Consider the following 13,670-nt stretch of genomic DNA (forward strand, 5'->3'; position numbering starts at 1 on the left):
AAATGGTTAGTACACACCTCCTGTATTCCCAATTTGACTGCCAGGCAATGAACAAAAAAATGAAACTAGAAATGGTGTCCTGTTGGGACTTTTATTTAGAAATGTCATCCCAACTCCAGTGGGTACAGGAAATGAGAAAGGAGTCACCATGGCAATAGTGTGAGTCCCTCATACCCACCCAGACCCTGGAGGTGACCAGAGGTCCATTCCAATCCTAAGAGTCAATGGTTTCTGAAAATAAGGCCGCCGATGTTTCGCACTCTGTTTCAAGGATATGTTTCTCTTTCTCTGTCAACCGTCATCAAGTCCCTTTGCCTCTTTCTTGAAAGTTTGCATTATTCTTTTTATTTTTATTTTTTTACAGAAGCACAAAAATAAGTGGGCTGAGATACAAATGGGACACAGTAAACACTCTGTTCATACATCATAGTTGCCCTGTCTGCCTGTCCCATTGCTGCAAGACGTCAACCCCTCTGTCAGATCCCAAGTCCCGCAACGAGTCCCAGAGGGCGGAGGAGCGTGGAGACAGAGGAACAGATCCACACAATCGTCTCCCAGCCCCCCGTGGGATCAGAAGTAGGTGTCCCTCAACACCTTCCACCAAGCTCCTCCGAATCCCTCCACCAGTCTGCAGTTTTCCCCCAGTCATACTTTCAGTCAGAACAGACTGACAGGGGCTTATGGGTAAGTGCATGTCTGTCTCCTCTCCCCGTCCAAACGTGTTCCTCTGTTGAAGATGGAGGTGAAGCGTCAACAATCACCTGGCCAATCAGATCCTCTCCCATACTCGGGGGGTCGGAGACTGGTTGGTGAGCGTGGGGGCGGGGTTGTGCGAGAGAGTTCTAGCAGGGTTGATGTAGGGAAGGGGAAAGGGGCAGGTTTAAATGCCGATCGTCTGCAGGACTCGTCGCTCTGCATCGTTGAGGTGGCCAGAGAACATGCTGTAGCACGGAGACTGGGCAAACTGGGTCAAGAAATCTGTTAGGTAGGCCTGGAAAACACAGCACATTAGCCAACTTAATTTACAGTCAAGATATCAAAAAAACAACCACAATGAGTGTAGAAATCGTCAGAATTCAACTTGATCATTTGCGAGGCATAAATCTAGATAAGTAATAACATCAGTCATGGTCTTACAGGGCCATAACTTCGAATCTCATCACACCTCCTTTGGAGGCCTATTTCAAAAACCGTTTCAATGAATGAAGGGCTTCTAACTGCTGTGATTTCTACTGGGTGTTCCATTTCAAGAAAACTCTCCCACCTGTTTCTAACAGGTGATCTGAGTTAACATTGTTTTCACACCAGAAAATGTGCAGAGTTTGTTTCATAGAGTTGTTAGCTACATTGCAAATATGGAAAACAAGGAAAAAGTACTCTATTCACAAAATTAATTCAATTAATCGAATTCCTCATCTTAAACACTGTACTGAAGAAAATAGTAGTTTGGCGTAAAAAAGTGTATACTGTATACAATACAGTGCAAAAGTCTTAGGCACCTGAAAGTCAAACTAAGGCCATTTATTTGGGCGGTGCTTTAATATTTAAAAAACATATTTTACAAATAAACACTTCCCAAATCCACGGTACTGTATATATAAAATACTGGATTGGGTATCGGCGGCAGCCAGAAAACCTGTGGGCTGACCTATAGAGGGCGGTGCACAGGAGACACTTGCAATTTGACTGAGCTTGAGCTCCTCTGCAAAGATGATTGGGATGAAACATTTTAATTGTTTACGTCAGTACCTCGAGACCTTGTATTAGTCATTTCCCAGGAGCCGTGGCTTTGGTGTGGCAATCCTAACTACGCTTACTGGGTGACTAGAACGTCAGTGTGTTGGGAGAACTGCTGGTCCAAGCCCTGTGAGGTGGTCACGCACTGGACAACATTATACTGCTACACACGGTGTGGTGGACCAGTCTCCCTAACTAGTCATGCTAGTGTGAACTCAAACCTGAATGACATGAGCAGAAGCTGAGACATTACCTGGAGGTCTATCTGGTATATGGGATCCTTTAAGGCATCTGGATCTTCTTCGTCATCATCGTCCTCATAGTAGTCTTCATCTGCGAGAATAAAAGACAGTTTGATACTCGTAAAACACGACAAACCCAAAACTGGTTCCCAGCTCGATGATGGAGTAGGCCCTTAGGAGGAGCCTGAAAGAGGGGGATCTCACCATATTTGTTAGACGCAATGAGGTCAGACAGAAGCTGCCCGGCTAGCCCTTCATCCTCCTCCTCCTCTTCCTCATCATTGTCTTCAACCTCTGCATCCTGGTCCTCCCACATCCCACCTGAATCTGCATTGGCAAAACCAGACAGTTAGCTACAAAATGACCTGTTGGCAATAAACAAATATCAGAGACCACGTGTTTAACAGACAATAAGGCCATACGTTAAAGACACAAGTTGTGCTTCGTATCAATTAAGTAGAAGACCTAAGTCGAGGTAAGGCAATGCACACGTCAATCTGTCATGTAGTTCAACTGTCCCCCTGAAGGCCAAAGGAACATTGACGTGTGTAGGGGCGTTTGAACTGTGGCTGGTACATCAACGTCACCCAACCTTGACTCCACTCCGCTGCCGCAGCTCTGGTGGCGTTGGCCTCCACCACGGACGAAAGCTCGTTGACGATCAGCTTGAAGACCTTGACTAGTAACGGAATGTTGGTCCATCTTTCAGGATCTGGAGGGAGAGAGACGGAGACCGTAAAGCCACGCCGAGAAACTTACTTGTGAAACTTACTTGGCAATAAAATTCTCTGATTCTGATTCTACATATCACTACTAAAGGCTCAAATATACAGGTGAACAAATAGGATGTGCTACATATTGGTCGTACTCTTTGCAGACTTGGAGCGTGTGCGGATGCCCTCGTCGGGGCCGAAGATCTCCTCCCCCTTGACCACGATGTCCTGGAGGCGCTTGTCGTTGGTGTTGAGGCCATGCTGCAGTAACTTACACAGGGCCACCGTGCTGTCGCAGCAGAGGGGCGAAAACATTAGAATCCAGGAGGCAATAAAGGCACACGGTGGACCACAGACAGCACACCTTTGGTTCACAGGACATTAACAGTAATCTTCTATACGGCCCGGGGCTGGACCTCACCTGACTTTGCCCTCGTACTGTCCGTAGAAGAGGTGTTGTCGGCTCATCCACTCGGCCATGACAAACTCCAGGGCCGGCTTACCCGTGGGGCCCGGCAGACTGCACAGGAACTCCAACAGAGGCTCCAGCTGAGAGTGGACCAAGTGGGCGAACACCATGATGAGAGACTGAGGAGGAAGAGGATGTTACAGCAGGATCCGTGAGGAGAACCCTTACGCCAGCCCCTTTATGAAAAACTGGTGGAATACTGGCAGCATGACACCCATAGAGATGGTTATAGGACTGGGACATGTCGCCATTGAAGACATCTGTCATTTAAATAAAGTAATGTGGGCGGGACTTCCAAACTCATTGGCTAATCTCTCCAGTGACCATGTTGGTCTTGAAATCACAACTCCAGCTAGGTCAACAGGAGGGACCAACCGATGAACTCCACTGAAACCACAGAGATGACCCACAGTGGAACAGATGCTATAATGGCAGAAAACAGGTGAGACCTCTTTCCATCTTTATGGTGACACCCCAGCATCCCCGAAAACATTGAAGTCATCCGATAGAGAAGAGGAACTATCCTGATGTGTCTGGTCCTACCTGCATGACGCTGAGTGTTTCGGCTTGCTGCATCTTGCTGAGGATGGCTCGGAGGATCTGATCCAGCTGCTCGCCCAGCTCAGTGCCGGCGCGGGCAATCAGTGTGGACACCAGGCGGCCCACGAAAGCAGCGGTGAACTCTGATGTCCTGGGGTCAAGCAGCTGGCTAACCACCCGCATCACGTACCACAGGCCACTGTGGCCTTCCGTGTCCCGCCACTGGCCCACCTGCTCCAGGGCCACGGACACGTACGCCCGGAGACACTCGCCACCGTTCTGGAGAGGACAGAGTACCAGGTTATTTTCGGTTTTCATTAAGATAAATACATGGGGTCAGAAAGGTATTCAGACACTTTCCCTTCCTCCACATTTTGTTGTGTTATAGACTCGATTTATAATTGATTAAATGTTTTTCCGCCATTCATCTACACAAAACTAGCCCAGAATGACAAAGCAAAGTCTTGTTTAGAAAGGTTTGTCAATTTATTCAAAATGAAATCTCATGTATGTACATATTCAAACCCTTTGCCATGGAATTTCAAATACAGCACAGATGCATCCCATGTCCTTTGATCATCTTTGAGATGTCTCCAGACCTTAAATGGATTCCCCCTGCGGTTAATTCACGCATGGTGGTAGGAGCATCATGCTATGGGAGTGATTCTCAACAGCAGGTACTGGGAGACTGTTCAGGATTGAGGGAAGGAAGAATGGAGCAAAATACAGAGTTATTTGAAGAACCTAAGAACACTCAAAGCTGTGATCGCTGCCAAAGGCGCTTATACAAAAACACTGAACAATGGGATCTTATGTACAGATGTACATAAGACTTTAAAATAAATTGCCACCAATTTCAAGAAAATGTGCTTGTCATTATGGGCAAGTGTGTAGAAAATGTATTTTTTTTTTTAATAAGTGTATAACAAAATGCAGCATAAGAAAAGGAGTCTGAATACTTTCAAAAGATACCATGTATAGCATACAGACTGACTCGTATAGTCTACAGTCACAATCGAGATGCACGTGTTTGGTCTATTATACTTGAGTGTGTGTTTACCTGCATGGTGGTGTTATCGTCTGTGCGGAGGGTGCACTGGGCCACCACGGGGAAGGCCTGGCAAACTAGCATCTCGGACAGGGGGGGTTTGGTGTGCCGCACCACCGTGGTCAGGATGTCTATGGCCGTCTGTCAGAGGGAGAACCACAGAGGACAAATCGATACATGGCTCACAGAAGCGGAGAAGAGCCGGATGAGTAGTCACCAGCCGATGTGCTAAAGAGCAACGGGGAGGGCAGCCTTTCGTTCCAGCCCGGTACTAACATACAAAACACTGATAACCAGTTGATGAGTGGGATCCGACACAGGTGTATTAAGGTCTTACAGCACAAAGGCCGGAGGGGATCTTGTCCGGTGGGGCCTGCATAATGCTGACCAGGGTGGGGATGAGACGCATCTGCATGGGTCCCTGGCACCCCTCGATCTGGGCTAGCTCCTTAAAGATGTCCTGGGCCAGAGATGCCACCACCGGGTCTGACAAAGGGGGCAACGAGTTACATGTGGAGGTCAGGATGGACGTACGCTACACGCGAACACCTCAAATTACCCATCAAAACCAACCGGAATACTAACATCCACCAGGGATCAGAGCGGGCCGTGTTGGTTCCCTACCGTTACTGTATTTGAGGAAGATGGCGATGGTGAGCGGGCAGATCTTGTTCTCTGCACTGGTGGTGAAGGCCGGGTCCACGGTGCACACGATGCACAGGGTCTCCATGACCAGGGTGAGCACCTCGGAGCTGAACTGCGCCGCCAGCTGCACCAGCCCCTCCAGGATGGCGGGCAAGAACGGCTGCAGGACATGGGTGCTTTCCGACAGCTTCAGTTGGTCGCAGTACCTGATAGGGAGGGCAAACAGGGTTGTGGTGGCCGGTTGCGGGTGACAAACTGCCACTACTTTCACCTGCTCTTGATTATTACAATGACTGGAGGACAAATGAACCAGCGTGTTCAACAGTATGTCAGAACTCGTATGCCTTCCTAAAGTGTCGAAGATCATCCTGTTTCTCTCTCTCACCCCCAGATGGCACGCACGGCTGAGATGCGGACAGAGGGGGACTGGCTGCCGTGTAGGCCACTGACAGTGGCCTGGAGGAACTGCTGGATGAGCTCTGGGGACATGGCGGCAGTGAAGCGGCTGGCCGCCCACAGGGCCCGGCCCAGCAGGAACGGAGAGGCCGCTGGGGGGCACAGGGGGTCGTTAGGTAGCCACATTCACATTCACATGGAATTAGTTGAATGCCTGTCCAGAGGTATAGCCTAGAATATAACCAGGTGTGAATTGCTAGCTGCCACCTCCAACCACAAGTCCAGAAAACTCCTCAGATGATGAGTGATATTATTACTGTTGAGTCTGTGAGCTAGTTTGGCAGCAAAGGATGTGTCCACTTCGCACCTGGCAAGTATTACATTATTTGTACAAAAAAAGACATGTAAAGTTAAAGCAAAGGCTTGCTTTCTACCTTATAACATGTTTCATCTTTTTTTTTTAAACCTGATGGTTTCTGCCTGGAAAACAATTTAAACAAGCAACTATTCAAGCCATTATTGGAGGAACAGCTTGCATTTTCCACCTCTTAAAAAGAAGGCTACTGCATATCAAAGCAGCATTTTGTTAAGATAGCCTTCCCCTGTAAACAAGATTCATATGAAATGATGCAAAGCTGGTGGACATTGCAAATTCAATGCGCCAATTGCCTCATTGTTGAGTTCTCTCGTCTATGCATATTAGCACTACAGTTTAATTTCAACTAGCTAGGTCTAGTCTGTAGCTATAACCTACAAGGCAAATTGCTGCACTACTGGCAACAAAAATGTTGAGGGCCATTACAATAAGTCACAAGTAATGCCTTAAAAGGAATTAATCAGTACCAGCTAATACCACTTGTTCTGCCCAAACTCCTAGGAGGTTTTTCAGACCCATTTGGCTAGCTTTGTCCTTCTTCAATGACAAGTGTTCCAGCTACCGCTTGGGAAATATTCATTTTCTATCCCTTTTGCTTTATTTCAGATAGAGTAATAATTTTATTTGCAAAGCTGGGCTTTAATGCAATTTGTCATTAGGCCCACTGAAATGTAAAAAAATTATAATCTGTGGGTAAATCATAGCAAGGCTGTAGGGTCCACTGGGGCCAAATCCTCCATCACACTCCACTGATCAAAAAATGAAAGTTCCTTGATCTCCACACCATCCATCTCAGCTAAAATCACTATCAATTACAGTGTAACTCAACGGCACTACAGAGGAGCTGAACTAGAGGTCGCTAACGCACCTGTGAGGTTGAGGTCAGCCAAGATGACGTTAGCCAGGAAGCCGTGCATGTCAAACTGAACCCGGCCGTTCTTCACATTCTCTGTGATGATGGTCTTCACTGAGCCCAGCGCAAGCATACAGGCCTCATGGACCTTCCACCTGCGAGATGGGAGGACAGTGAGAGCAGGCCTAAACTAAACTGCATGCTGACGGTGTAACGATGGGCTGCATCTCAATAGACAAGAAGGTCGGCTTTCTTCAGTCTTCACAGACCCAGGAATACCCGGACAAAACAACAGCCAACCCCTAAAAGGCATCCATTTTACACTCAGAGAGAAAGCCATGAGCAACTTAATAGGCAACTGCTCGTCTGTGTGTGTGTGTGTGTGTGTGTGTGTGTATGCCTTACCAGTGTTCATTGCCACTGTTCTTGGCCTGCTCGGCTTCCTGCAGGTGTCGTGTTGCTGCCGCCGCTAACGCAGCAGCGCTCTCGTTCTGGAACTCTGTCGCCACCGCCTTGGGAGGAGGATGGGAGAGGGGAACGGCCATGTAACTAACGGATATTTGTCCTTGACATCTGAACGGGTCTCTTGTTAAAACGTTGAGAATAAATAGCCATGTGCACATGCAATAATATATTGCTCGAGAATTAACACATAGTAGACTGAACACTAATTTTTTGACCTTGTATCGCTCGACACGTTCACTGAATTAGGAATGAGTTCTAAACCCACAAATTGTCAACTGGACCGGATTCCAACAAAACTACTTAAGGAGCTACTTCTTGTGCAATGTCAGGAAAGGTGTGTTGGGCCATTGGGCCCAGATGTGCCCTGACTGTACCAGTCCCATGTTTGGTTCTCACCAGCAGCAGATCCTGGGCTGAGATCCTGACTGAGTACGAGAAAGTGTCGTCATCTTCGTCCTCCACAAACTGCTGTGGGTTGGCCGTCCACACCTTGATCTGCAGAGAAACCACTATGGATGAAGGGCCCACAACCACTGTTACGCACACACGCCTCGGGAGTGAGGCAGTTTTACCTGATCTTCCGTGATCTGCATGTAGAGGATAACGTAGTAGATGAGCTCCGGCAGAGCCTTCTTCACTGTGCTTTTGAACTTGCTGTTCTCTAACAGAGTGTGGACAAACTCAAAGATGCTGAACACCAGGTTCTCAAAACCTAGGACCTCACCTGGAAAAGAAACACAGAAGAACAAACACCTCAACAACACTGAAAGGACATGAGGACATTTGATTGATAGAGCTCTACCCACGACTGATTTTTATATTCAGATCGCTTGATTCAATGCGAATATAAAAAGTAAAAAATAAACAGTGCAAACAGTTGGGTAAATTTGTGAAGATAAGAGTAGGATGAGGTTGTACTCGCCATCAGAGTCAATGGGGTCATCTACTTCCTCAGTGTAGTTGACCTCTGTTCTAACATAAGTGCACACTTGGTTAAGAAATTCCCATTGTCATGACATACCATTTTGTACAGCACCGGTCACTGAGATTTCAGAACACAGCAGACGACCTAAAGAACATTTTCCAGACATTTCTTAATGAAAATAATTTTATAAACTTTCTATCCAGTTTCAAATGTTTTAGTGGCCAGAAACGTCCATAATCCCAAAAGAAAAATGCTATGAGAAAGAAGGATGACACCTGACTTCCAGAATTTTAAGGAAGAGAACATGGTTGCAATGAAGGATATAAAGCAGCGCTCTCTGTCAGGGTGTTCCAGACGATGGGCAGGATTTGCTGCATGGACGACACCATTGGTTTGGGGAAGTTCTTCACTAGAGCCGTCACGGCCTGGGGACGAAAGAAGAAGAATCAATCACTACATGGGAAACACCTGGGCCGAAAAGCATCTTTATTACTTTACAATAAATCAACCGTTATCTGCCACTCCAGTAAAATCCTCTTTTAGACCTTCAGTCAGCTTCCTCTCCGGTCACGGTTCTTTGAAAGTTTAAGCAGACTTGCTACCTAAATGCCCCTGTGGTCGTCGTCTCACCTTGAGGACCTCCATCTTCAAGCCGCTGTCTGAGGAGGGTCCATCCGGCATCTGCAGGGCCTGAACAAACGCCTCGGTGAACTGCTGCACCACGGGGAAGATCAGGGCCTTGGCCGCACCCTTCTCCATCTCCTCTATTGCACAGATCAGGTTGGCACAGGTGGTGAAGATCTCCACCGCTCGGGAGCGGGTACGGATGCTGTAGACCTCCACCATGGTGAAGATCTTGTACATCTCAGGCAGAATCACCGGGGCCACCAGAGGCATCTGTGTATCGGTCACCTCGCGGGTAAACTCTGCGTAAAAGCCCACAGAGGGGACGTCAATGCGCAGCTAAAAACAGACCAAAGACTGACAATGGAACACCGGGGAAAAGGTGGACCGTCAATAAAGTGGCAGCGTGGTTTAACCTGTGAGGACTCGCATGGCTCCGTGCACTGCGTTGACATCACCGCTGACCAGCATGTCCATGAGGAGAGTGAAGAGTTGCGGCCAGGCTTCAGGCCAGTCCCAGTGGGCGATGGCTGACACAGCGTAGGCTACGCTGGAGCGCACCTTACTAATGGCCTCCCTGAGTCCACCGGGCAACAGCTCCCTGATGGCTGCCTTGGCCTGGAGAGGGGCGGGGTTCGTTAAGGCAACATTAACGGCCTCAGAACACGTGATTCTCATTTGAGCTAGCCATTGACAAGGATTCATTTCCTCATGGCTAATTAAAGACTGATATATGGCTTCGCTCACCCGGTCAGTGGTCTCAGGGGGCCTGAATTTCTCTGACAGGGAACACCAGTGGGTCTCCACATACTGCTTCAGGATGACTGAGGCCAACTGGACCAAAAAAATTAAAAAAAATAATCCACAGCGTTTAATTCATGGCTTTATTGACAGACAGATGGGAGGCTGCGAAGTAGTCAAAATACCCTAAAACCACCAAGGTTCTGGTAACTGACCTGCCGAATGGCCAGGGCTCCCTGAGGATCGACAGTCAGCTCTGCCAGGTGGACTCCAAACTCTACAACATAATGGAGCAGGGTCAACACACAAGGTCAACAGACTAGTTTCTTGATTAAGACTCACAGGGAGAATTTCAACACTTGTTAAATTGTTCCTCAGCTTGAATATAGAACATGGCAGTGGTTTTCCACCTGTGGTCAATACATTTTGTTTAGAATCAAAATTTGTCATGACCAATGTTATTCCTGTGGTCCCATTCACTGCCTCCTGTTCACACGCACTCTACTAGCATGGGTTTGAATGCAGACTACTACCATTTCAGCAAAAACTCTTCAATTTACTGATATATAAGAGCTTTTAACTGATTTCATGATTCCCAGAAAAGTTTTGGAACCATTTATATGGGCCAACGGAACCGGTAATCCATGTTTTTTAAAACAGCATTTACAAACATCAGACAGAATAATTTTAATGACTAAACTCCCTTTTTAAAGAAAGAAAATACGGTCTAACACTGAGTTGACTTGGAGCGAGATACTGATTGTTCCTAAGCCACAGGGTGAAACCTTTGGTCTTCAGAGGAAGAACATACAAATCAGAACAGCCACACATCGACCAAACTTTTGAAGTCAGTTTATTACTTATATGGTTTTAAATACTTTAACAACATGAGCCCCATCATATCTGCCAAAACCAAACACTACATTCCACAGTATTGAAATCATAGGTGTTGTGGAGGTAGAGGGATCCTTGGGAGGAAGCTTTCCTGCATAAGGACCTGGAAGACGTAGAATCTGGAAGAACCCATACACTTGGCAATGTATACGAGAACTCTAAATGTTAAAATGTCAGATCGGTTGAAGGCCTAAGAACATAAATCAAGTGAAAGGAGCAGTCAATTCTATAAATCCTAATGATGCAGCAATTAAAGCAGTTCCACATGGCAAATTGGCTCACTATTCTCCCACTGATGTGAGAGACTGATCAACGAATAAAGGAACAATCCGACAGCAGTCATCACAGACAACCAGGTATTGAGCGTAAGGGGGATGTTATCATTACACAGGGTGGCAGTGGGTATTGAGTGACTGTTCCATTAAATAAACAAATATACAAATCTTGTGTTAGTAGTTCACTCAGACTGCCTCTATCCAACATCAGGTTTTGCATGAACATCTAGTAAATCAAAAGTACTTTTTCAAACACCTATATGCGGTGACTCGTCCAAGGGGCAGCAAAGGAATGTTGGGGCTAACTAGCCACATCCAGGGGGGAATATCAGAAACAGTGACTGTCAGACGTATTGAATGCAGGAAGAAAATATCCCAAATGTTTATATGACTGACAAAAAAGCCATATGCACGTCAATACATGGATAAAGCATGGGACCACACTCCATGTGTTTTTGGCTAGTCAGACTGCAGTGTGCCACCACTCCGTCCCCGGCTTTAACTGACAGTGACATCAGACTCCAGAAGACAATGTTAGTGCTGACAGCTCCATACATAGAGAAGCTCCCTCTGAGAGAGGCCTGCCGGTGCCATTCTTGCTGCTGTGACATTGCAGTGGATCCCGACAGACAGCATGCATATTCAGCCTTTTAGCCACGCTGGAGGAACACCACAGACAAAGGCAATGCACACACTGTCCCTACATCCGCCACCGCCTCCCCCCATCCCACTGTATTTTGGATTAGTGGCAAGCTGGTTTTGATAATGGTATAGCTTATTAAGTCTTTGGCAGCTATTCATTCACAATGCATAGGGTAGTGGTGTCAGAAAAGGGTGATTAGTATTGGGACACTTTCGTGGGGTGGGTAGAAATAATAAAAAAGACTGACGTTGTCAAGTGTTCCAAAGGCGCAAGGCGGGAATAATGAGCAATCATATTCGCGGGAAAACGTGACTTTCGTGATTGAATGGTTGCTATAGTGACAACAACACGATTGGAGTCTTAATAATCGATTCAACCCATCACCAGTCACGCTATTCGAATTCCATGTGGAAAGTAGGGCTCGAGGTAACATAAGACGAATGTTAATTACTTGACCGAAATGTTTTATAAAATGCGGCTTAAACAGTCTTAAAACAGTATTATTTCAATTACCATTTCAGTTTATTGCAGTTAAACAGTTTTCATGGTTATTTCGACCACCTTTACGTGTAGGTAGATAACGATGCTACCCAACGCGTTAATTAGATATATAGGTAACTAGACACTCAGGCTAGAGACTACATCAAAGAATGGAAATACATTGCAGCCATAAGCAACAATTAGCTAGCTAACAGTGCAAAAAGTGGGGTTCACACACACATGGTCAGTCTGTCAGCTAGCTAGCTAACATATTAGCTGCTAACATTAGCTAGGTAGTTGGGACTCAATGTCGCCGCTTGCTAGTTAGCCAGCCATTAATAGAAGAGAACCACAGTTTCATAAATGCAAACTAATGTTGGTCAGTACAATTACGGTCTCATCTGTTGTACTGTAGTTAACTAGCATTTATCTTTTCTTAAAGGCCCATGTACATGGTACTTAAGTCCTTCCACTTCACCAGCTGGTCTGATACCAAGATTAGATAGCATCCGTGCTTACCTTCTGTCACTTCCAACACTTTTATTTGCTCCTCAGCGGCTGCTCGCACTTCTTGAACTGGTGACAGGATAGCCGTTAAAGTCTCAATCAGGGCTTCTTTAAGTCCTTGTTGAACTGGTCCAGCTGCCGAAGCTGACCGAGTACCTGCCGCACTCATGCCTGCCATGTTTTCACCCGAACAGCCTGGGCAGTCGCCGGGGACCAGAGGAGCGCGCCAATGCATTGACAGGCTAGGGCGGGACTTGGAAATAACTTTTTTATTTGAGGAAAATACTTCCGCTTGGGCCGTTGTTGATTAGCTCCACCGTCTGGCTGGGTGTGATACAACTACAGTAATTAGGTATCCGGTATAACATTTTTTAAATGTGATTTGTTTTAGGTGACGAACATCGGTACTCCTAACTCACACCCTTGTAAACTTAATCGTTAGGGAACATAGCCAGGCAGTTGAATTAATCAAGCTTGTTAAGACGCACTTACCACCAGACAGATGATGGCAGTAGTGACCATTATCATTATGCCATATTCTGTTAACCTGAGTCTTTCAACGACCAACGTTGTCACACAATTGAACCTTATTTTATCACGTGAGAAAAATCTCAAATGGTTAAAATCATACCTTTTTGTTAGTATTGTATTCTGTTGCCTGTACCATGTTCTCTTATTTAATCCCAATACCCATTCCCTTTTGCCCCTGCCAGGCCATTTTGTAAACAATCAATACAGCAATAATAATTGTATCATCTGGAGTTCAGTTTTGAAGGACAACCTACTGAATAACTGGAAAGTTCTAAAAGGTTGAATCTTAGTGGTTGTTGCAACATAGAAAACAGACTTATCAAACATAAAAGCCATTTTGAAATATATGGGGGACAGAACAGTTTACACTGATCAGCCATAAAATTACGGACCACCTGCCTAATATTGTCTAGGTCCCCCTGTTGCCGCTAAAACAGTCCTGATCCGTCGAGGCATGGACTCCGCTAGACCTCTGAAGGTGTGCTGTGGTATCTGTATAGCAGCAGATCCTTTATGTCCTGTAAGTTGCGAGGAGGGGCCTCCATGGATCAGACCTGTTTGTCCAG

General features: G+C 46.3%; 1 protein-coding gene across 1 annotated transcript; it reads right to left on the minus strand.

Moving 5' to 3' along the window:
- Nucleotides 1-60: 60 nt before the first annotated feature.
- Nucleotides 61-12,837, minus strand: ipo9 (importin 9). The gene is made up of 22 exons (XM_010893092.3): nt 12,586-12,837; nt 9,990-10,051; nt 9,781-9,867; nt 9,450-9,651; nt 9,040-9,335; nt 8,734-8,834; nt 8,407-8,465; nt 8,057-8,208; nt 7,881-7,979; nt 7,425-7,531; nt 7,035-7,174; nt 5,780-5,942; nt 5,374-5,600; nt 5,087-5,235; nt 4,762-4,890; nt 3,705-3,980; nt 3,114-3,280; nt 2,848-2,981; nt 2,572-2,691; nt 2,184-2,306; nt 1,991-2,070; nt 61-991 (listed from the first exon to the last, which is right to left on the minus strand). The coding sequence occupies exons 1-22, from the start codon at nt 12,806-12,808 to the stop codon at nt 881-883; spliced, it is 3,207 nt and encodes a 1,068-aa protein (XP_010891394.1). The 5' UTR covers nt 12,809-12,837; the 3' UTR covers nt 61-880.
- Between the last annotated feature and the right edge of the window lie 833 nt (nt 12,838-13,670).

This window comes from Esox lucius, chromosome 17 (assembly GCF_011004845.1).
Source record: "Esox lucius isolate fEsoLuc1 chromosome 17, fEsoLuc1.pri, whole genome shotgun sequence".
Taxonomy (NCBI): domain Eukaryota; kingdom Metazoa; phylum Chordata; class Actinopteri; order Esociformes; family Esocidae; genus Esox; species Esox lucius.

Coding starts and splice junctions, on each gene's coding strand:
- ipo9 (XM_010893092.3), bottom strand. CDS start 12,808: ATGCATTGGCGCGCTCCTCTGGTCCCCGGCGACTGCCCAGGCTGTTCG. Junction 9,652..9,780: donor CCCCTGAGACCACTGACCGG/GTGAGCGAAGCC, acceptor GCCCCTCTCCAG/GCCAAGGCAGCCATCAGGGA. Junction 3,281..3,704: donor AAACACTCAGCGTCATGCAG/GTAGGACCAGAC, acceptor CTTCCTCCTCAG/TCTCTCATCATGGTGTTCGC.